At 51.1% G+C, this 23249-nt stretch overlaps 1 protein-coding gene across 3 annotated transcripts; it reads right to left on the reverse strand.

Annotated features, from left to right (window-relative positions):
- Positions 1 to 970: 970 nt before the first annotated feature.
- Positions 971 to 19069, reverse strand: CERS2 (ceramide synthase 2). 3 transcript variants are annotated; one of them, XM_087913949.1, is made up of 11 exons: positions 18845 to 19069; positions 7909 to 8082; positions 6071 to 6188; positions 5763 to 5881; positions 5517 to 5574; positions 5327 to 5377; positions 4427 to 4519; positions 4036 to 4164; positions 3456 to 3562; positions 2714 to 2867; positions 971 to 1916 (listed from the first exon to the last, which is right to left on the reverse strand). In XM_087913949.1, exons 1-11 carry the CDS (start codon positions 18922 to 18924, stop codon positions 1755 to 1757), a joined length of 1245 nt encoding a protein of 414 aa, XP_087770075.1. In that variant the 5' UTR covers positions 18925 to 19069; the 3' UTR covers positions 971 to 1754. The 3 variants fall into 3 exon arrangements, with proteins under 3 accessions (XP_087770075.1, XP_087770076.1, XP_087770077.1); XM_087913950.1 differs by lacking the exon at positions 18845 to 19069 and adding an exon at positions 12456 to 12711; XM_087913951.1 differs by lacking the exon at positions 18845 to 19069 and adding an exon at positions 9187 to 9349.
- Positions 19070 to 23249: the final 4180 nt, after the last annotated feature.

A 23249-nucleotide genomic window follows, 5' to 3' on the forward strand; every position in this document is an offset into this window, starting at 1 on the left:
TTTGGTCTGAAGGTAAGAGAATGGTCCTTTTTGTATCACCCACCCCCACCCCAAATTAAAGCCCTCCCCAAACACACACACACACACCCAAAAATACTGCCATTTCAGCTGATCGGCTGAGCGCAAATCCCCCTCCATTTTGAGACCCATCCCATAATTTCCTTTTTGAGTCTCCCCTGCCCCCCACATTGGGGTAGAATTGAAAAGCCTAGCTAATAAATTAAACATGAATTAAGATCTCCGGAGTTCGTGGTACCTTTGAAAAGTCAGGGTGGGAAAGAGGAGGAGGAGGAAGTGGGTGGGTGGTCCCCCATCCCAGGAGACCCAGCCAAGGGACCCTTGAGGGCGCAGGGAGGAGAAGAAAAAAATATAACATTTTGCAGAAAGAAATTGAAATCCAACCCCAACTGGCTTTTAACACCCAAAGCTGTCGTTGACCTTTTGAATTTAGTCGAAAAATCCCCCCCTCCCCCAAGAGGGAGGGACAGACAGGTGTACCTGTTCTCCACCTTCCCATCCAGCTCTTCAGACCCCTCCCCAACCCAGCCCTTCCCCCCCATTTAAGGCAGGGGCTTCTCCAGCACTTCTGCTCTTGGCAACTACAAAAACCATGCGCAAGAGTGATCTTGGGGACAGGGACTCCCTCGCCCGAACCCCGATTTAGGTTTGGTGCAGCTAACGAAGCTAGATATTCCCCCCACCCACCCCCCACCCCCACCCCAAGAGGGGGATATAACATGGCTTGTACGGTATAAAGCGATCGATGTCGGCAAAGAAGGGAAATTAAGGCAGGGTTTTGTCTTCCCTTCTCACCCCAAATGCGTGTGAGCAAAACAGGAATTCCTCCCTCGGCCCGAAACGCCAAACTCGCCTCCCGAATTTCGCAGCATCCAAGGGGCAGAAAAATCACCCCCAAAAAAAGAACAAAGGTGAATAAGGCAGGAAAACAAAAAAAAGAGCCCAAAGTCCGTTTTGTTTTCACCCGTCCCTCCCAAAACACATCCAGGCTCCTCGTGAAAAACTGAGACAGGCACAAGCCGAGATTCTCCGCCGACGTCGCTTCGCTCCAGGAGAGGCAAAGAAACACCCCCCCCCCCCGTGTTTCTGACCGCCGGCCCTTTTGGCACAGGGAGGAAACCTCCATGAGGGCTGGCCACTTAAGATGAACTTTCCACTTTGGGCACATCTTGATGGGTGCAAATCTGGCGGCTGCAGGCATCGCCGTGACGGGGGGGGTGAGAGGGGGAGACCTTTTTTCCCCCCCCGCCCCCCTTCCTGGCTTTCTTTAGGGGTCAGTTTGTATTGGGGGGGGGTTCAGAAAGTAGGGAGGAAAAAATGGAAATAGAGAGAGGGAAGGACGGAGGCTCATCCTGGCTTCCCCGACTGTTAAGGCAGTTTGGTGAAGGTTGAGGGGAGCAAACGGAAGGATTGGGGCTGGTCTCGTGGGGGAACGACGCCTTCTCCGAGCCAGATGACTAGGAGCACGGCACCCCCCTCCCCAAAAGTGATGGGGGGGGCGGGAGGAAACCGGGGCGAACCATTCTGGATAATCGTAGGCAGAGAAACCTCGTGCCGGTAAACCGTCTTTCCTCTGATTTTGGGCTTGGCCACAAAACGAAACACCCTCCAGGCTTTAGTGACGCATCACGCAACGGACTCGGGATGAGTTGGGGCCAGAAAGAAAGAGAGAGAGAGAGAGAGAGAGAGAGAAAGAGACGGGCACTGGGGGGGGGGGGAACAGAGCCAGTGGGGAATTATTCTACTTTCCGGTGGTTATTGTTCAAGACAGGGTGCCCGTTGGTGAGGGGCCCGTTCTTAGTTCCAGCAAGGGGCACGGTGCCCGCCGCAGCCTTTTCTTCTTCCTCCTTCTCAGAGTAATCCGTTTCATCCCGATCGCTTCGCTCGTCCTCCAGGATCTGCAGGGGGGAAAGACGGAGAGGGAGCCGTTGGCCATTGGGAGCCATTTTGGGGGGCGTCCCCCTGGTTCTCTTGTCCACACGGCCTTCTAAGCACCTGGGAAACGGCCCGATTGATACCAGCCCAGGACTTAAAAGGACACCCGTCCTTCTGCCAAAAACGGTTCGCCCGGACTTTTTTGTAATGACGGCTGACTGGTTTTCTGCCGCTGTTTTCCTGCCGGGCCGTTGATCTGGTGCTTATCTTGGGGAAAGGAGTTTGATGCAATTGTGGATTTGGGGAGTTTTGTGCTGTTTTAAAATGGATGTTGGGAATGGGTGAAAAAGACCAGCATTCATTCCTTGAGAAATGACATATTCCTGCCTCTTGCGAGGCCTTGAATAACGTTTGATGGTCACCAAAGGTGTTTTCTGACCGGGGGCCACCGTAGAGGATGCCGCTCTCCTCAAAAGCTGAGGTGGCCTGCTGGTTTTTTATTTTAAATAAATAAAGAGTTCGATGTTCTTTTATAAAAGAAGAGAAACCCGAAAGAGTCATTTTTTAAGCTTGCCAACCAACCTCATTCCAAGAATGAAATATACACTATGACCAAATCGATTGCTTTGCCGAGGACACAAATCAAACTTCTCATGTCAGCAAAAGCAGGTGTTGATTCGAGAGCGAGGCTCCAGCGGCGCTGAAGACGTTTGTGGTTCCCTTTTTTTAACGCCAAAATAAACCCCTCCGTGCCAACTTCCCCTCTTCCGCCTCCAAGCTTTGCGCAGTGTAAAGTAAATTTAAGAAGCTTCCTTCTTACCTTTCCAGTTATGAATTTCTGAGCCATGCGAATGATCAAGTAGGCCCAAAATATGTGGAGGCACTGAAGGACCACCATCATGCTGTTGAAAAAGTAGTAGCCGAAAAAAGGAGGATAAACCTCTAAAGGATAGATCATGGTGCAGTGCAGAATCCTAAGGGGGGAACCAAAGAAAGGATTAATATTTCAAAGTATTAAAATGTTAATATTTTAAAGCATCTTCCCTCTCTCTCTCTCTGCAAAGAGTTTTAAGGAAGAAATCTTTCCAAACTTCCACAAAGGCAAGGTTTGATAAACGGCCGGGCCACTTTCAAAGGGAGAATTAAATTTTTTAAAGTAGGATGAGGTTCATATGTGGCTGAAGGCCCAAACTGGGGTTTGCTTGTTTGTGAATTAATGCAATTTGTAAACTGTACTGCCCAACGGCGCGTTGCTTAGTTTTTTTCTCCTCTGTAATTTTTAATAAGACTTGAATTAACAGGAAAAAGGACATGCTATTTATTAGTCTATCTCAACAGATGAAACATTTCCAAACAGGATAAAATCAAGGAACACATTTACAGAGAAACTCAATTCCGAAATGGATACTATTTTGCCAGAAATAAAAATCTGGGAAAAGATTCAGTTTTCTGTGTCACATTTTCACTTCCAGGCCTTCTCTGTGAAATTTCCTTGATTTATTTTTTATCGGTGCCATTTTGTTTTTTTTGTTTTGTTTCCAAGAATCCCGTGAAAATCTCACCAGAAAGGAAGAATGATTAAGCGAGTGATAATGAAGACGACTGCAAATACGATGAAAATATTGTTACAGGTGTTCTTCCAGCCAGCATAGTTGAACATCTTGGCAGACTGCAAAGCATAAGAAGGGGAATATTGACACATCACTGCTTTTACTTTCTTTCACGCAAAAGAGAGTTAGCTGCGAATGAAATTCTATGCCTATTTTAAACAAAGAGATAGAAGGGGGGCGAAGGGGAAGGAAGGGAAGGAAAGGAAAGGGAAGGAAAGGGAAGGGAAGGAAAGGAAAGGAAAGGAAAGGAAAGGAAAGGAAAGGAAAGGAAAGGAAAGGAAAGGAAAGGAATTGCAAGAGGGAGGAAGAAAAAGATAAGAGAAGGAATGAAGGAGATTTGAAAAGAAAGGGAGGGAGGAAGGAGATGGGAAGAGGAAGCAGGAAAGGAAAGGAGGGAAGGAGAAAGAGAAAGATGAGAGAGAAGGAAGGAGATTTGAAGAGGAAGGAAGGAGAGGAGGAGGAAAAGGAGGTGATTTGATGCCACAGGGAGCCAAGATGGGTGACCCCAGATCGCCTGGCTTAAGCTTCTCACCTCCAGCAGGTAGTCGGAGGCATCGTGCAGAGCTATGATGAGGGTCCCTGCCCGGATATAATTGGTGAACCAGGAGAAACACAGCAAGATGATGGTGGCGACGTGATGGATCACTTGCTCCTTGAAATCCTGTCCCCAAAAAGGAAAGGGAGAGATGGAGGCGGAAGGGGAGACGCCCCCCACCCCAAAAAAACCTGGCTGGAGGGCTGGAGAGAAGAACTTGGGGGAGCGAGAGGAAACCCCCTCGTCCTTCCCAGTCGGAAGCCTCTCTAGGAAAGCGTTTCTTCTGCTCAGGAGGCATCAGCTGGGCGCAGCCCGAACCCAGGATCCCAACCTGCCCTGTTTCCCCGCCCCCCCCAAGGTTCCCCTCTCCTCCCCCCGGCCAGTTCACCTTCCGTTTCACGTCCGAGGCGATGCGGAACAAGAGCGACCAGTAAAAGGACAACTCGATGATGTAATACCAGTACTGGGAAGGTAGCAAGGGCTGCGGGAGAAGAGCCAGATTAAAACAGTGAGCCCAACCAGAAACTGTATTTACAAGCCACCGCCCCCAATCAAGCTGGGAATTGCATGCGTGCCGGAAGTTCTCGGCCTACGTCCATCCCTGAGTCCGGAATTTTATGTTGCTAAGTGTAACGTTAGTTGAGTGAGTTTTGCCCCATTTTAAGAGCTTTTCTTGCCTGAGTTACTAAGTGAATCATTGCAGTTGTTAAATGAGTCAGACGGTTGTTAAGGGGAGTATCTGGCTTCCCTGGGGACTTTGCTTGTCAAGAAGGTCGCAAAAGGGGAATCACATGACACCCCCCCCCCCGGATGCTGCAACTGTCGTAAATACGAGTCAGTGGCCAAGAGTCTGAATCTTGATCACATGCCACAATGGTCATAAGTGCGAAAAAATGGTCCTGAGTCCCTTTTTTTCAGTGCCGTTGTAACTTTGGACGGTTACTAAATAAACTGTCGTAAGTCACGAACCACCTACATTTATATTTTTATTTATTATTTATATTTCTTGCATCTGCCAGAAAGACATCCGTTTTCTTCTTCCTTATAAGTTCAAGAAAACAGGATGGGCAAACAAAAAAATAGCCCAGAATAATATGTGCATGATAACAAAAGTCCCTTTTGGCCAAATTCTCTAGATTTGACAAGGCACCAAATATCAGAAGACGACTTTAGCGGCCTTTCACTTTGTTTGCAATGCCGATTTCACCGATTGGGGTTTGTGCATTTGTTTTTAAAAATCCATGCAAGGTGTTTGGAAGAAGAAATTCCCTCCGAAAACTGTCCTCACCTGCATGGGGTAGCCTTCCCACACTTCTCGGAGGTTGTAAAACCACGGTTTCTGCAACACACACACAAAGACACACAAAAGAGAGAGAGCTAGACAAGCCCATTAGAAAGAAAAGGCCAGGAAATTGCCGAGAGTAACACGTTAAAAAAAGAAGTTTTAAGTCTTTCCGACAGGAAGGCTCTCTACTCACATCAACTATCACCGTCATGCCAGCGATGAAAGCAACAAGGTAAAACGTGAATCTCCAACTGGAAAAACAAGGAAGCACACAAAGTGGGGTTGTGGGTTTTGTGGTGATGCGTTGTTGTTTTTTCTCTGAGCAGATTTAAAAAGAAATCTTTGCACCAAGCGCATCAAGACTGCTCCAGGCCATGTGCAGAGCGCCTGTCTGCCTGGCCTCTAGGGGTGGGGGTCTCATCCGGGGCGAAGGGTCTACCTGGCCTCCCGGAATTTCTTGAGCAAACTGGGCCTGTCCTGGTTTCGTCTCCGCCGGAACCAGCGCTCCACCTGCCGTGGGGTGCAGCCGCTTTTTTTGGACAGCGCCTCAATAGCCGCCTGCGGGGAGGAAGAAGGTTGTGTGGGAGGCTGTGCAGGCCGAGGACAATTTTGGCCACTTCCCTTCACCCCCCCACCTGCCCCCGGAAGCAGCTGCTTTTCTCCTCCCCCCGTTTCAGCTCCGTTTCTGCAGCTGGCAGATTCGAATTCAGGAGCGTTTCCCTGCCAAGGGCACCTTGGCCACGTTACCTGTTTGGGATGTTTGCAGGAAGTGGAATAAAATTTCTCTAGCACTGGATTGGGGCTGGCTTTTAATCGGCTTTTCTCTTTGACGTTCAAAAGCCTGGCCAGTGGCGTGGCGATGTAGCTGCGGGAGAAAAGAGAAAGGAGTGAAAAAAATGGAAGGAAGGAAGGAAGGAAAGAAAAGAGGGAGAGAGGGAGGGAGGGGAAAAAGAAGAGGGGGAGGGGGAGGGAGGGAGGGAGGGAGGGAGGGAGGGAGGAAGGAAGGAAGGAAGGAAGGAAGGAAGGAAGGAAGGAAGGAAGGAAGGGAGGGAGGGAGGGAGGAAGGAAGGAAAGAAGCAGAAGGGAAGGAAGGAAGGAAGGAAAATTCAGTTTTAATCACATTGAAAATTTGTAGGGGGCAGGAGAGACGGAAGGAAGGAAGGAAGGAAGCCCAGCCTTGCCTGCCTCCTCCCACTGACTGCTTTCCCTGAAAGCTTGTTTCTCATCCTCAGAGGAAGATTTGGGGGCGGTAACCAAGGCCTCCCCCTCCCAGAGCCTTTGCACCTGGAGCCTTGCCAGGCCCCTCCCTTCCTCATCCCGGCTGGCACAGCCCAAATTCCTGTATCCCCCAACCAGGCAGGGCACAAAAGCCGCCCCGATGCCAGCCTTCCTCGCTTCTCGCCGGCCCCTCCGAGCTCTTGGGCCTTGGCAGTCCCGGGGGCACTGCCCGCAGAGCTGTCCCAGGCCCCCGCAGCCTCAACCTCCGGGGGTGGGGGGCGGGGGGGGCAGAGTCAGGCCCAGCTCCTCCAGCCCCAGTTTTTCAAGTCTAAACGCTTCCGATTATTTCTTGCCAAGGACTCTTTGCAAAGAGCTGCCCGTTTGTGGCCAGGAATGTGGTCGTGTTTGCCTCCCGCGCCCCCCCCCCTCAGAAAAGGGCTCCGCTTTCCCCTCCCCGAAATAAATAATAACAACAACAAAATGGGGTTCTTAAAATTCCATCCAAACTCTCCACTGGTTGATTTTCTCCTTGGCTGTTTAATTCTCCGGTCGATTTAATCTTTATTCCATATTTATTTTAAGCCCCAAACAAAAATGTTGCTCCCTTCTCCTATTTTCCTCACAACAACAAATCTGTAAGGTGGAAGAAAGGAGGGAGGGAGGGAGAGAGAGAGAGAGAGAGAGAGATCTGGAGGTATGTGAAGAATCAGATTTTTTATTTATTCAAGTTAGCCAATCCCTTCCTGGAATGTTATCTTCGTTAAAAAATAATAATAATTGATTGGTCCTTCTGCAAACGGACAATGTTCCCCGCCGGAAGACGGGATTCGACCTGACAGATCGGAGCTGTAGAAAAGGAAGGTTAAACCAAATTTCAGGAGAAATGGCCTAGCGGTGTGAGGAGGGTAGGGAAGACAAAAGTGGCTTTTTCTCACAGGACTTTGAAAAGAGAAATTTCTTTCCTCCTTTGTCTGTAAGATTGCAATCCTTCCCAGGCGCTGGGTTAAAATAAGTCCGTGTTTCTCAACTTTAGCCATTTTAAAATGCCTGGACTTCAACTCCCAGAATTCCCTAGCCGGCATGTCTGGATTTCCCAGAATTCATTCATTTATTCTTTCTTTCCTCTCTTCCTTCCTCCCTCCCTCCCTATTTCTTTTTCTTTCTGCCTTTCTTTCCCCATTCTCTCTCTCTCTCTTCCTTTCTTTCTTCTTCTCTCTTCTTCCTTCCTTTCTTTTTTTCCATCAAAGCAAGTCTTGCCTTACGTTACCTGCCTTTGTTGTTAGGAAGGAAGGAAGGAAGGAAGGAAGGAAGGAAGGAAGGAAAAGGAAGACGCCATTTTTCCTCCTCTCTGCTCCGGGGATACTCACATTTCAAAAACGTGCCTAATGATGAGGAAGAGGAAGCCCAGAGGAATAGTATAGTAGAGGTGAGCAGCTTTGCTGTAGACTTGGTCATCGTGGCCCTGGAGGTCATCCCAGGTCAGGTTGGCTGGCAACCAAAGCCGATCCCACCAGAAGTAGTTGTACAAGGTCTGAAACATCCTGTGGAAGGAAGAGAAGCCGTGAAAAAGGGGAGGGAGGGAGGAAGAGAAAGGAGAGAGAGAGAGAGAGAGAGAAGGGAGGGGAAGGAAGGATGGACGGAAGGATGGAAGGACGGAAGGAAGGAAGGAAAGAAAGAAAGAAGAAAGAAAGAAAGAAAGAAAGAAAGAAAGAAAGAAAGAAAGAAAGAAAGAAAGAAAGAAAGAAAGAAAGAAAGAGGGAAGGAAGGAAGAAACGAAGGAGGAAGGAAGGAAAGAAGGAAGGAGGGAGGGAGGGAGGGAAGGAAGGAAAGGAAAGGAAAGGAAAGGAAAGGAAAGGAAAGGAAAGAAAGAAAGAAAGAAAGAAAGAAAGAAAGAAAGAAAGAAAGAAAGAAAGAAAGAAAGAAAGAGGGGGGAGGAAAGGAAGGAAGGAAGGAAGGAAGGAAGGAAGGAAGGAAGGAGGAAGGAAGGAAGGAAGGAGGAAGGAAGGAAGGAAGGAAGGAAGGAAGGAAGGAAGGAAGGAAGGAAGGAAGGAAGGAAGGAAGATAGATTTTCAATCCCCACAGCCAAACCCCAGATGGGAGACCCCAAGATATCCCGCCCCAAAAGCCCCACCCACTGCAGAATTACCGCCTGGTCAACTGCCAGCCGCCTCCCTGCTCTCCCTCCCTCCAAGTCCAGTCGGTTCTCTTCCCCATCCGATCCTTTTACCTTTCCTTAAAATTCAGATTCCCCTCCCGAAGGAGTGGGATGCCCGGCCTCCCTCCCACCTGGCCTGGATACGAAGGTTCATCCTTGTACGGATGAATAAAACCAGCTACTCGCATGTTAACAAACGGGACGCGCTTTTCCAAATGCCAGAAAAAAAAAATGGTTTCTGTGAGGTTCCCTCTCCTGTTCTTCCCGTGCAAAGCGAACCAAGAGAGAAACCCTCCTCCAACCTCCTCGTTCTTCCACAATTTCCCCTTTTCACTTCTTCCCAAAGCACCCTGTTAATTTTACTTCCTTCCCGTCCGGTTCTTTAACGCTCCCCCATTGAAAGACCGCAAGCATCAATAAATAGGATGGGTGCCCGGATTAAGACAGTGGAGTGAACCAAGGGTGACTCAAAACCACCTTCCTCCTTTACCTCGGCCATGCTTCCTTGGCAGGAGGCTCTCCGAGCCGACTTTATCCTGAAAAGGAGGCCACCCGGAGATGCAGAAACCTTCCCAGTGGCTCGAGAGGGAAACGGGCTTCAGTCCTGCAGCTTCACACAGGCCAGATTGCCCAACCAAACCTTCCTTCCACATGACAGGCAAAGGTTGGGGAGTTGGACTCTTGCCCCAGGTGGGGCAGAGGGGGAGGGGGGCATGGATACAGAGAGGATAAAAGACTGGCTCCTCCCTCCTCCTCCTCCTCCTCCTCTCCCCAGAGCAGAGGGCCGCACACCGTCTTCCACCTTCCCTATAAAAGTTTTGCACGTTGCAAATTTTGCACGTTGCGACCGGACATCCAAATAAATGATTTGAAAACCTTTCTCACGGAGAGAGCCAGCAAATCGAACCCAGCTCCTATCCCCCAAAGTCGCCCTCTGACTTTTGCCCTTGACTGGCTGCTGAAAGGGGAGAAAGCCTTTTTTTAAAAAAATAAATATATATCTTTTTAAATTTATTTTCACCCCAATTTTTTAGGAGAGAGAGAGAGAGAGAGAGAGAGAGAGAGAGACAGAGAGACAGAGAGAGACAGAGACAGAGACAGAGACAGAGACAGAGACAGAGAGAGAGCGCGCTCCAGTTTGGAGCAGTTAAAAGTGTGCAAGAGACAGGAAAAAGCTAAAAGAAGGTGGTGGTGGGGAATACAGGAAAAGACACGGTTGTTAGACAGGCACATCGTGTCTGAAACTGGAAAACTGAAAATGAAACGTGGTTGATGTGGGGAAAACCACCCCTTAACCCCTCCGTTCTGAGTGCAGAGGAATATTCCACAATTTAGGGGCCCTGACTCAAAAGCGTTTTTTCCTTTCTAGAATTCTGCCTGATCTCATTTCCGTTATTGGGAAAAAAGAAGAATTATCCACCCGTTTGGAGCTCTGGAGGATGGAAAGAAGGAAAAGCGACCTAACTCTAAATTGCAGGATTTGGGCCCATCAAACAGCATCGCAACCTCAGTTCACCCGTAGTGGCGTGGCCTGCATGAATAACACAACCCGTACAATGTGTGATTGTGCCCACAACACAATCCTTCAATTCATTGGCAATTGTTCGGATGCCACTTGCCACAGCCATTGGGAGTGGGGCATTCGGTCTCTCTCTCTCTCTCACACACACACACACACACAATCAACACAAACAGCTGAAAGGAACTGGTATTCTTAAGCGTGAATTGTGGTTTAAGTTTCGTTTTCAACCTTACCCACTTCTCTCCTTTCTGGAAACCGGGCTGGTCTCCCTTGGCCTCCCAGGCTGAAAGCAGTTGTGTAAGTTTTGTGGGCTGCCTCGCCACTTAGACCACTTGCGACCCAGGAAGGCAGCTGTCCAGTTTACAAGCTGCGGTGCCAATTCTGGAGATGGAATTCCAGAACTGCTCCTGGCCTTCCCCCCCTTGCTGGATTTTGATAAGAGTCGAGCTATATATTATCGTCCTTACTTTCCCCCCCATCGGTGTCTCCAAGGCCCTGAAATCCATAGCCGTGGACCTGTTGGAGAATATTTATTCAGCGCTGAAATGGATACCGATTCTGTTGGGTAGCGAAACCCCTGCGAGCAACCCTCCTCAGAGGAGACCAGGGGCTCCACAATATTTCTTTCTTTCTACGGTATGTTGTTGGTTTTTTTCCATTTTGTGCTGGCCGACACCAGAGTGACTCACAGCTTACAGAAATGTTCCATTAAGAAAAATTGGACAAGCCAACCGCGGTTTAAAGCAAGGCCCCGTTCAAAGCTGAGCGTTTTGGCATGAGGGACAAGCTCCTAGTCCTTAGGAGGACAGAGAAGGAAAGGACAGGCAGGTGGAACCTCAGGCAACGAAGATGATGGGCCCACTGCGGGGGTGTGTGGAAGCCAACATGTTCATGGTCGTTCTGTTTTAATTTTTCATTAAAAAAATAAATAAATGGGCTACTACTATTCGAATTCAACCAATCTTTAATTTTGGCAACTCTCAATTGGCACCTTGAACCTCAATCTGCCAGATTTCCTTCGGCCAACTCATGATCACACGCCGAAACTGAACCATCGTGCCAACGTGAAAATATGTTTCTTTACATTCTTGATCTCTGAAGCCTCAGCCAACCAAGCCTGGCTCTTTGCCTTTGGGACTTCCTGCTACTGGAAAAACCTGCCCGGTGCTTCTTGGACACCCATATAAAACCATCTTGGCCTTGAGAACCGGGCGCTGGAACCGTCACCACAACACAAACGAGTTTGCAAGTACAAGGAGAGGAAGGGAAGCAAACAGACATCAAAATTCACGCAGAGTTTCTCTCCTTTGCAAGATCTTCCAGGCATCAGAGGGCCAAACAATGCCTGTTTGTTAAGCACTGTTGTGCTGGAAACAAACTTACCACGCAACAATCCCTGTTTTCAACTATGCCGGGGCCGAAAGAAAAAGGAACTTTTTAAGAAAATTGTGCGGCAGGCGCGGAAAAGGTTTCTGGAGGAAGGTTAGAGAAAAAAAATCCATCCGCCTCTTTTTCTTCCCAAACATTGGGGCAGGTGAGGGGAGGGTTTGCCCCACTTAAGGATCCCAACCCAAAATTCAAGGGTCCTTCCAGGCCTTTTAAGCAGCTCAAGAGGGAACGAACAGAAAAACAAACGTGGAACAGATCCCACGTCGCACCACAATTGTGGCCGATCCACTCCAGCCTCTCAGAAGAGGAAGAAAAACCCCCTTTTCAGGTGTATTAAGACTACAAAAACCATCCTTTACAACCAGAAGAAGCAATGACGATGAAAGAACCCGTTTCCCAAACAAAGCTTTTGGACGAATATATATATATTTTTTTAAAAAAGTTTCCTCTTCGTTCAAAGGAGAGTTCAGCACGGTGCCTCTTAGAGGAAACCGACCCACTTTTTCCACCAGATTTCCAAACCCGAACCGTTTCTAATCCTTGGCAATTGCAGGCCGAGTTTTTCTGGTTCCCTGGAGCAAACCAGGTATCTGAGTTCCGACACGGTTATTGTGCAAACACGAGGTCTCCGTGCAAAGAGATTCAGCAGCGAGGCAACCCCGCTGGAGGAAAACCACAATTTCTATCTTGGGGGGTGGGGGGGAAGGTTGAGGGCACAGCTCCAAGCTGGGAGCCCCTCCCCACAGCCTGGCCTAGTTAAATGGGGCTAAATGCAAACTGGGGAGGAAACAAAAGCGCCCCCTCCCCCTTTCTCTCTCTCTCTTTCTCTCTCTCTCTCTCCTCCTCACCTGGATCTGAATTCTGCTCCACGGCTGAATCCGGCCGGGAAGCCAAGCAGGCCAGGCGGCCACGATGCACCTCAATGCCAACTGTTAGGCCGGCTGCCCCAGCACCCGGCAACTAGAGGCGTCAAGGGGTGCACGCCTCGCTTCCAAAGCCAGGCGGTTGGGGCTCCACCCTGGGCCTGCCCCTGGAGCCCAGCCCCTGCTCTGAGCACCACAACAAACAGCTGCCCGACACACCGTAGCGCTCTCCCTCCGAGCCGGAGGAGGAGGAGGAAGAGGATGGGGGAGGCTTCCCACCCGCTCGGTGCCTTGAGCAATCGCTGCTGGGAGCGCCCGGTTGGCCCATCAGCTGGCAATGTTTCCCAAGTTGGGCGAGGTTTAAAGGCAGCTTAGCCAGGAAAGGAAGGCTGGGCTCCTCGGCTCCCCTAAAAAACCCCTGCCAGGTGCTTGGATGACGAGGCCACCCCTTTTTCCAGATTTCCTTTTCTGTGCAGGTGATCAAGGAGACCCTTCGGTCTGGTAGTTAAGGCTAGGAAAACCCAGAGAAGTTCTAATTCTGCCTTAGGCACCCAAAGCCAGCTGGGTGACTTTGGGCCGGTCACGGTCTCCGGGCCCAACCCACCTCACAAGGTGTGTTTTTTTGTGGGGAAAGGAGGAGGAAGAGGAGGAGGAGGATTAAGTCTGCCACCTGAAGTTAAGTATAAGAGTAGGTGAGATGAATAAGTGTAAGAATTCACACACTTGCCTATCCCAGATCCTTGGAGAGATAGGTAGGTAGGTAGGTAGGTAGATAGGTAGGCAAAAATTCAAATTTAGAAGAGAGGAGGAGGAAGGAAGGTAGAGGCAGGAGGGAGGAGAAAGGAAGGAAGGAGGGAGGGAGGGAGGAAGGAAGAAAGAAAGAAAGAAAGAAAGAAAGAAAGAAAGAAAGAAAGAAAGAAAGAAAGAAAGAAAGAAGGAGAAAGGAAAGAAGGAAGGAAAAGGAAAGGAAGAAAGAAAGGAAAGGAAGAAAGAAAGAAAGGAAAGGAAAGGAAGGAAGGAAAGGAAAGGAAAGGAAGAAAGAAAGAAAGGAAAGGAAGAAAGGAAAGAAGGAAAGGAAAGGAAGAGAAGAAAGAAAGAGTTATTTTTTGATTAAAAAGGCCAGCACTACAATTGATTCAAAGCCCAGCCACAAACTTCCACAACCAAGGTAAGAAAAAAAAAAAGGGGTGGGGGGTGGGGGCTATGAAAACACCAGAGTTTTTCTCTTGAAGAATCTTGCTGGGGGGAGAGGAGGAGGGAGGGGACAGGTGTCACTTCAGATGGCCAAATTCCTCTTCCCACGTCTGGCGCTGCCTTATCCAGCCCAACAACCAGAACAGGAGAAAAACCGGAGTCTGAAATCCTACGTCCCAACTTGGACAACACAGAAACGTCCAGTAAAACATCCCAGGGCTGGAAGGGGAACCTCAGAGGGCTTCTAGTCCAACCCGCTGGCTCAAGGCACGTGTAGGATGTCGCGAGGGTCGGGAGGATGAGAACGGGTCATTGTGAACCTTTTTTCAGGGCTGGACAAAAATGCTGTAAGTCCGGGACTCCCTCCAGCGATGAAGCAAGCACAATTCCAGAGGAAACAATGGATTAATTGTCCTCGGTCAGATCCTATCTCCTTCGTTCCAGGTAGGATCTCTCTCTTTCGTGATGTCCCACCCATTAATTCTCGTCCTGCCCTGGGATGCTTTCAAAATAACAACAAGACTCTTAAATAGGAGCCATCCCAGGTGCCTCATCAGCCAAACGCTCCTCTCCGCTCTGAAAGGCGGCTGGGCACCCTCAAATGGATGTGGCTTTGATGTGGCCACTTCTAGCCACACCCGTTATGCGTTTCCAGCCCCGCCCTGCTCAACATTTGCATGCCCATGTTCCACAGCTCCCAGATGGGCAGCGAGATAGGCCGGACAGCAGTTCCCTGGATCCTGCCAACCTGCTGAGACCCAGAAAGAGGCAGAGGGGAGATCGGAGACGTGTGAAGCCGCCGGACAGGCCCTGGCTCTTTGCAAAAACCCCACTGAAGGCAACCAGGAGGGAGTCTCTGCTCCCCCCCCCCCAAAAAAAAAATTCTTGCATTTTTAGGCAATTAGCAAAAGGCAAGATCGGGGAACACCGGAGTCCAGAACTGCATCGAAGAGTCGGAATACCGGGCGCCACGCCGATTCAGACAACAGGTTCAACCTGTTGATCACCTTCGTGGGTTTCCCCACGGACACAAGGTTTACTCAGCCCCACATGGGCCTCCCCCGAGGGATCGACGGGCCAGGTTTGCGAGCTGTGTGAAGGCCGCAGCGTGGCAGGGTGGCTTGGCCTGTTCCAAACCCAGGAGAAATAAGAGAAACATGGGAATTGTAACCTAAGATAATCCCACTCGGTGTGTAGCATCCTCCTCCTCGTTTCATAAAAAGCCACTTTCCCACAGAGGATCGGCTGTTTGCAAAACACCGAGAATTCACAAGACCCGCAGATCATCTTACAAGTATCCAGTTGTCGCTTCCACACACAAACCTCCCTCTGCTCAGGGAGAAGAAAGCTTCTCAACATAGAACCCCAGGGCTGGAAGGGACCTTGGAGGTCTTCTAGTCCAGCCCCCTGCTCAATGGACCTGATACCATCCCCGGTCAAATGATATTGTCCCGTCTCATTCTTAATATAATTCATTCTTGGCCAACTGGGATTGGACACACAAGGAATTTGTCTCCGGTGCATAAGCTCTCAGTGTACGCACAATCAACAAGGGATTACACCACGCTCATTATCATAAAAACATGAAAATAACAAATTATAAGGTACAAACCCAATGATAGCCACAGGATACTAAAGAAAGGCCATCACCGTAAATCCTGAGATACAAAGAACAAAGTTTTAGCCATAAGACGCTAAGGAAAGAGGTGACAGGAAAGGTTAGAAGGATAATAGTACTACATATTTACTAGGTGACATCCTAGATTTAGGGCACAGACCGTGTTGTGGGAATTAGTTTAGCAGAGGGTTGGCATGGGGGAAAACTGCCTTTGGGTCTGGTGGCTTTGGTGTGCAGTGCCCTATAGTGTCGCCTTGAGGGACGAAGCTGAAATGGCCAGGATGTGAGGGCTCTGTGGATATTTTCTCGGCCCGCTTTCCGGTTCCTTCAGCACGCAGGTCCTCAACAGAAAGGCAGGCTGGTTGCAATTGGTTTTTCCACAGTCTTAACTACCCATTGAAGTTGGACGCCAAACCAGGCAGTTATAGAGGTGCCAGTGACCATAACTTGAGAGCTGCACGCTACGAAATTTCATTTCAACGTATGCGCGTAGATTGAGAGTGACGACAAAGTTATTCTCAGTCTAATTCCTCTGCAGAAATGTATCCGCAGGAGCTGATACAGTTCTACAAAGTTAAGCCCCGATAGTCTACAAAGTTATAAGGGATAAGCAACATACAAGGAGCTGCCTCTGAACTTTTGCAACCAGGGCATCGCGATAGAGCTCTACCCTGTTCCAACTATTTTTAGGTATTTGGGGACAGGACGCTAAAGGGGCTGAGATAAAGGCCTGGGTACACGTTTGCTGGCTCCAGTATTTTGGAGGGTTCCAAGTTCTCAAACCCTGGGCCCCCCCATTTAAACACGGTGTCGGTTTTAATCACACACACACACACAAAATAAGCTAACGAAGAAAAAGTCAATTCAAACTTACAGTCCAGGAGTTCGATTCTTAGGATCGCCACCCGTTAAAAAAAAAACAGTAACCACTAGAAGGTCTGCTTCGGTGGCATGGATATTTATGGTCCGATGAAATTCAAACTAAGGTGGACTTTGTTTTTTAAAAATCATTTTAATTAGGCATGCCAAATTGAGAGCCTGGAATAGAGAGATAAGCTCAGGCCCAGATGTACTTTCATGCATGGCTCGTGGCTCGAGAAGCACATCGTGGAAGGGAAACAGCGGGCGAACGATGGATTGGTTGATGCATCGGGAATTATTGGAAAACCATCAGGATGAATTTAAAATCGGAGAGAGCAATTAATAGCAGGAAGACAGCTGTCGATTTACAGTTATCCAAAAAAAAAAAAAAAGCGCATAGAAAAGCGATGAAGACAGAGAGGATCTGAACTGCAGTTGTGCAATGCCAAAACGTATAAACTTTTGTGGGTCTTCGAAAGAGAGAAGCTTGGATAAAGAATGGGTGGCTAAGAATTTGGGTGATAAAACACAGAAAGGTCCCTAGGAAAAGATGTTTTTTAAAAAGCGGGGGGGAGGCTGGAGGGGACATTGTGTTATGATCACCAAGAAAAGTTTTTAGCAATTCGTTTTGGCCGCCTCAGAGGCAGCCTTCGCCCTGGGCCATTTTGCTAAAGAGAACAAGGTAACTCAATAGAGCCTCCACCTTCAGAAGCAGCCTAGCTCGGAAAACAAATTGCTTAAGGGGCAAAGCAACCATCTTATTTTATGGACCCTCTGCTGCGGGTTGCAGCGGCTTGATTTCCACCGAGAGATTATTCCCCTACACCAGAGGTCTCCCAAACTCGGCCACTTTTAAGACTTGTGGAGTTCAACTCCAAGAATTCTCCAGCAGGCAAAGTTTGGGGAATTTGCCCCCCCCCGGGGGGAAAATCCGGGCCAAAGCAGGGCAAAGAAGCGGTGAGTTCCTCATGGCTTCACGCCTCAATGGTTAGATGGCCCCACGTGGTGCGTTGTCAGTGAAAAGGAGGCCCAAACACTCGGCTTGTTCTGGCTGCAAGTTTAGAGGATGTCACATCGTGTGTGTGTGTGTGTGTGTGTGTGTGTGTGTCTGTCTGTCTGTCTGTCTGTCTGTCTGTCTCCCTCTCCCCCCCCCCCACCTTGGAAAATTACTATCTCAAGCAAGAGATAATAATTCGTTCCCTCGTGAAAGGGAAGGCGGCCCTCTCTTTCCAACCTCCACAAAACTTCACCACAACTGATTCATTTTCCGGGACTTTTGTTGTGTTTTAGCCAAGTTTTTACACAACTCCCTCCAAGTCCAGATTGCAGGCCGAGTGAGTTTCTTTCCGCAAAGGGCTGGTTTGAAAAGGGGGAGTGGGGGGGGGAGAAGAGAGGAAATCCATCCGTCAGAAGTGTGGTGTAAGGTCTCCTGCTTGTGGGTGTGGGCTGGACTAGATGACCTACAAGGTACCCTTCCCACTCTTCATCTGCCAGTAAGTCAGAAAGACCCGCCCTCCACCTTCCGTGGCCGAAGGGCCTCTCCTTTCCCCCCTGGGACTCTTCTTGGCGTGTTTGTTTTCCCACCCTTAAGGGGGGTGGGCAGAGGAAAACATTTCCAACTGGCCCCACTGGGAAAGAAGTGGGGGGGGGAGAGAGCCGGAGAAGGACCAGCAAAAGGAAGATTTGGGGATCTTTCTTGCCCCCCCCCAAAAAACAAAAACAAAAAGGCCTTTTGCAAAAGAAAGCAAGTTGGGTGCCTGCAGCCTTCAGGGACACTTCCTGGATCTGAGAGAGAGAGAGAGCTCTGTGTGTGTGTGTGTGTGTGCGTGTGTGTGTGTGTGTGTGTGTGTGTGTGTGTGTGTGTGTGTGTGTTTGGGGGGTCACCAGGGAAGGGAATGCGGAAAAGGGGATTTTCCAAACTGGGGGGGGAGGCTCCATTTTTCTCTCTCTCCCCCCCCCAAGAGAGCAAGCAGCCATTGTGGGCAGGAGGATTTCAACGGGCAACGGACGGAGGGGGGGTGGAGGATGAGACGATCAACAAATGGGAGAGAAAGAGACGAGGGGGAAGGAAGGAAGGAAGGAAGGAGAAAAGAGAGAGAGAGAGAGAGAGAAAGAAAAGAGAGAGAAGGATTCGTTCCCCTTGGGAGAGTTTTCACGCGTTGCAGGACTAAAGCAGCCGCTGCAAAACTTCGGCTGGCGCCCCCACCCTCCGTTTTCTGCCCCCCCGCTCCCCAAAGCCTCCGCCCGGCCACAGCCTCCATCCCAGCCCGTTTCCCGACCGCCGAGCCGGGCCGGGCCGGGCCCGAGGGGGGAGGGGGGGGAAGGCTGGCCCGAACTGCCGGCCCCCTTCATTTCGGCCCAGCGACCCCCGACCCCGCCCTGCCAGACCCCCCAGATCCCGAAGCGATCCCCCCGGATTCCAGGCAGGGCCGGGAGGGGGAGGGAGAGGCGCCGCCGCCCCCGCGCTGCCCCCTCCCTGCCCCCCTCCGCCGCGCCCTGAAAGGGAAAGTGCCTGGCCGCCCCCCAAAAAAATCCCTTTCCCTCTGGCCCGCTTCAAAGGGAGGGGGCCGAAAAGGGGGGCTCAGGCAGAGGAGGCGGGGGCAGGAAGACCTCTCCCCCGTGCCCCACGAAGCCCGGATTCGCCCGCGGGGAGGGGGCTGCTGCCCGGCGTGCGCCCTCCCCGCCCGCGGGCGGCCTTTACCTCGGTCGCGGCGGATCCGGGCCAGGTTCGGAAGCGGAAGGAGGCGAAGGGGGCGGAGCAGCGCCAGTCGCCCCCCTCATCTGAAAATTAGTCACCGCGGTGGGGAGGCGGCCAGAGGCCCCGCCCCCGCCCGGGGTCGCCCCCTCGCGCCGCCCAGCCGGAGAAGGCGGGGGGGTCAAAGCCAGGCTGGTGCCCCGCAGGTCCCGAAAAGCAGAAGGAGGGAAGGAAAAAGGAGGGAAGGGAGAAGAGGAGGAAGGAAACAGGAGGGAAGGGAGAAGAGAAGGAAGGAAAGGAGGGAGGGAAGGGAGAAGAGAAGGAAGGAAAGGAGGGAGGGAAGGGAGAAGAGGAGGAAGGAAACAGGAGAGAAGGAAGGAAAGAGGAGGGAGGGAAGGAGGGAAGGGAGAAGAGGAGGAAGGAAGGAGGAGGGAAGGTGGAAGAGAAGGAAGGAAAGAGGAAGGAAGGGAGAAAAGAAGGAAGGAAAGAGGAAGGAAGGGAGAAGAGAAGGAAGGAAAGAGGAGGGAGGGAAGGAGGGAAGGGAGAAGAGGAGGAAGGAAAGAGGAGGGAAGGCGGAAGAGAAGGAAGGAAAGAGGAAGGAAGGGAGAAGAGAAGGAAGGAAAGAGGAAGGAGGGAAGGGAGAACTGGAGGAAGGAAAGAGGAAGGAGGGAAGGGAGAAGAGGAGGAAGGGAAAGAGGGAAGGGAGAATAGGAGGAAGGAAACAGGAGGGAGGGAAGGAGGGCTTCCAGGCGAAGGGTCTATGGCGCATTTGCACCCTTCTTGGGCGGGGACCCCCTCCCCCCCCCCTGACCCAGCCAGCCCCCAGCCATCCCGTTGCTTGGCCGGGAGCAAAGCAACCTCCGCCCTCCGCTTCCTGCGCCTCCGAAGGCGGCCGAGGGAGAGGGGACGGAGACCCCTCCCCAAAGGGCCCGAGGGCCGCTCTGCTGGGGCTTCCGCTGCTCCTGCCCCACCTCGCAAGGGCCGCGCCCTCCACCCGCCCCCCCGCTTCCCTTTCGCTGAAGGGCCCCCTCCGTGCCAACTGTTTGGGCTGAGGAACAGGCCTCGCAGCCAAAGTTTAAAGTATATGTTGGTTTTTTTCCCTGGTAGGATCCCTACTACAAGCTTTCTTTTCTATTTACAAAGGGTTTACTATTGGTTTTATGAGCTTTGGGATGGGGTGGGTGTATTTTTCCACTGGAAAAACTGAAGAAGAAAAAAAGCCAAGCTGCTTTTCCCCCGTTTTTCAAACCCCCTTGTTGGAAGAACCGTCCCAGTGCTGCCGACCCCAGGACCTCAAATACAATTATAGGAACATTTTCCTTCCGGTTCTTGCTCATTCTTCCTATTTCAAACCTGAACCTTTTCCACGCTTGGAAGCCTGAAATTTCTTGGAGGCTAATTATATTATCTTGAAAACAGTTTTAAAAGACTCATAATAATAATAAAAATTATCTGCAGGTAAATACCTCCCCCCCCGCCCCTGCCCTTTATAAATAAAATAAACCCACTTGTATTTTTTGACATTCTTTTTCATGGGAGTGTGCTTTGGACATTTAAAAAGACTGGTTCTTTTATAAGTCGGTCTGGAAGAGCAGCATCCTCATAAAATAAAGTACAATAATTATCGAGGTGCTGGGAAAGACAGATAAAGGCTGGAATCTGGACATAATTTCGCAGCTTGTTAAACTGTCAGATTTTAGATCCCGCAAAACTAACCTAGATTACAAACAGGTTTAATCCCAATCCCAGCCCTGTGTCAGTCTGTCTCCACATTTCTTTACTTGCCCGCATTAATTAAAGCCTGATTACTACTGTGGCTGTGTTTGGAAACACAACACTCACATTGGCAATAAAAGAAAGGTAGAGGCTGACCCATTAAACGCCACGCCCTGCACTTTCCTTACTCATCCTTCGGGGTAAATTTCCCCAGGAATTCCCGAAAGGAAGAATGGGCACAATTCTTGCAGCAACAACAGAGAAAGCAGGTGGAGAGTCGGGGGGGGGGAGGGGGGGGAGGAAAATTTAATTGTTGAATGGAAAAAAAGAAAGCAGCTGTTCTGCTTCCTTGCGGAAGTCCTCTGAGCATAATTTTCTATCCAGGGGGATTTGCAGCACATCAATAAAAGGCTGAACACGCTGAGATTGGCAGGATGCGGCCGCCTTCTCTTTTCATACCCCAATTGCCACCCCGTTTTTCCTGGTGGCGGGCAGGGATTCCGCCCTCCGTGGCCAGGAACTCCAGGTGGAAGTGCCACGGGGCCACGTCAGATTTTCCTCCGAGTGAGCTCACGAATTTCCTTGATTTTCCTGCAGGAGTTGACCAGAAAGGGGAGCAAGCGGTTTGGTTATTCCTGCCAAACTGGGCCCACGGGGAGGGCCTGTTCTTTGCTGGGTTAGTCATCCCCAAGGAAGACTGCTCCTGGACAAGGAGGCTCTGCCGAAGGAGTCCCTGAATTAAGGCTCCCTCCCTCCAGCTTTGGTCTCTTTCAAAACACTTCCTAAAAGAAAAAACCTGGATTGATTCTTCCTTTCCCCATCTAGGAAGAGCCCTCAAAGTGGAGACAGACCGGCTACCTGGATGAAGGGCAGGCAGGTGCCGCCCTCTGGTGGCTCAGCCGGACCCCGCGCCCCTCCAAAGGGAAGCCCACAGCGCCCCCTAGTGGAAAGGTCGTCACGGCACAGCTTCCTCGCTCTTTTTTTTCCCCTCCTTTTGACTCTCCGTGGCAAAAGTGGGTTTCACTTGTTCAGAAGTTGGCTGCAAAGGAAGATTGGACACCCCCCCACCGCCCCCCCCCAAAAGGCAGGCGATTTCTCCCCAACCCTCCCAAGGAAGGGAAACCCTCCAAGTGGGAGTTTCTCTCCAACCAAGAAAGCCACCGAGAGCCTCCCGGGACGCCTCCGTCACGCGCAAAAAGGGCGTTTCTCGCTCCCTTTTGCGCAGGGAAACCCACTCAGGCCGTGCAGCGAGACGCTCCGAAGCGGCGGGGCTGAGCCTCGATTTTGCACGCGAAGAGACCCCCCCGAAGCATCGGGAAACTTCCCCCCCGGCTGGTCCCCGCGAGTTCTCGCATTCGGACGGCGCCCGGGAGGCTGAGCCCGCGGGGAAGGCGGTTGTCTGGCGGGCGTCCTCCGTTGCCGGACGGGCGATCTTCCAGGAACGAAGTCGGGTCTCCAAGGGGCCCCTTCTGTCGCCGGATGCCCACCTCCCCTTCTCTTCCCTTCGCCTCAGCCCGGGTCCCACACTCCCCCGGGCTTGAAAAGTCTTTCCAAGGGGGGTTTCAAATGCCCAGAGGCGCTGAGTTCCAGTCCAACCAAAGAGACTCGGAAGAGAAGAAGAAGCGCGTCCCAGGAGGCGATTTCAGGGGGTCTCCTGGCCGGGTCTTTGGGAGGAGGAGAGGAGGAGGAGGAGGAGGAGGAGGAGGAGGAGGAGAAGAAGAAGAAGAAGAAGAAGAAGAAGAAGAAGAAGAAGAAGAAGAAGAAGAAGAAGAAGAAGAAGAAGAAGAAGAAGAAGAAGAAGGGCGCTTCTGGCGACCCCCCAGCCTGACTCGAGTGTCCCTGTGGTCTGGTGGGGCGTCCCACCCCCCACCCCCCGCGTGGCTGCCCGGGTTTTCCTGGACTGCCCAGGGCGGCAGGTGCGCTCCAGCCGGGCGAAGAACCCACCAAACTTGCAACACGCGGCAGCCCGGCTGGAGAAGCGACAGCCCAGACTGGTTTTTCCGAGCCTCTCGGCGCTGGTTGGCTGCCCAGCCGCCCTGGGGAGAGCCAGAGCCGCTGCCACCCCCACCCCCGCTCCTCCGCCTTTGGGCACCGCGCAGGACCCGCCGAGGAGGAGGAGGGAGAAGGAGGAGGAGAAGGAGAAGAAGAAGAAGAAGAAGAAGAGAGAGAGAGAGAGAGAGAGAGAGAGAGAGAGAGAGAAAGAAAGAAAGAAAGAAAGAAAGAAAGAAAGAAAGAAAGAAAGAAAGAAAGAAAGAAAGAAAGAAAGAAAGAAAGAAAGAAAGAAAGAAAGAAAGAAAGAAGAAACAGCCACTTTTGCGCTCGGCTCCTCTGGCGTTCCCTTTTGGGGAGGGGGCTTTGGAGCCAGGCGGGCTCTTTTGCTCTTGGGGAGGAGGGGAAGTGTGTGGGGGTGGGTGGGAGGGAGGTCAGGCCAGGGGGTCAGAAGAGGCTTCTTGGGGTGGGGGGCGATTTCAAGCAACCCCGAGACTCGGAGGAGCTCCAGGTGCTTTTCTCCAAATCCTTGTCCAGCTCCTCCTTTCGAGAAATTCAGCCTAAAACCGGGATTTCCCCCCCTCCTTTCCAGTTTCCTCTTGAACACCCCTCTGCCCGCTCCCCTTGCTCAAATTCAGAACCCCTCGGCTGCTGCCCTGGGAGCATTTCCTGGAGGGTAACTCCTCACCTGTATTCCGCCCCCCCA

The sequence above is a fragment of the Pseudonaja textilis genome, chromosome 16, assembly GCF_049901715.1.
Source record: "Pseudonaja textilis isolate UNSWEBS1 chromosome 16, rPseTex1.2, whole genome shotgun sequence".
Taxonomy (NCBI): Eukaryota; Metazoa; Chordata; class Lepidosauria; order Squamata; family Elapidae; genus Pseudonaja; species Pseudonaja textilis.

Bases quoted from the DNA above. Each gene is read 5' to 3' on its own strand.
- CERS2 (XM_087913949.1), bottom strand. From the start codon at position 18,924: ATGAGGGGGGCGACTGGCGCTGCTCCGCCCCCTTCGCCTCCTTCCGCT. The intron at 5,378-5,516 runs GTGAGTAGAGAG...TGTGTGTTGCAG, and splicing joins GCATGACGGTGATAGTTGAT to AAACCGTGGTTTTACAACCT. The intron at 4,165-4,426 runs GTGAACTGGCCG...TTTTGGGGACAG, and splicing joins CCTCGGACGTGAAACGGAAG to GATTTCAAGGAGCAAGTGAT.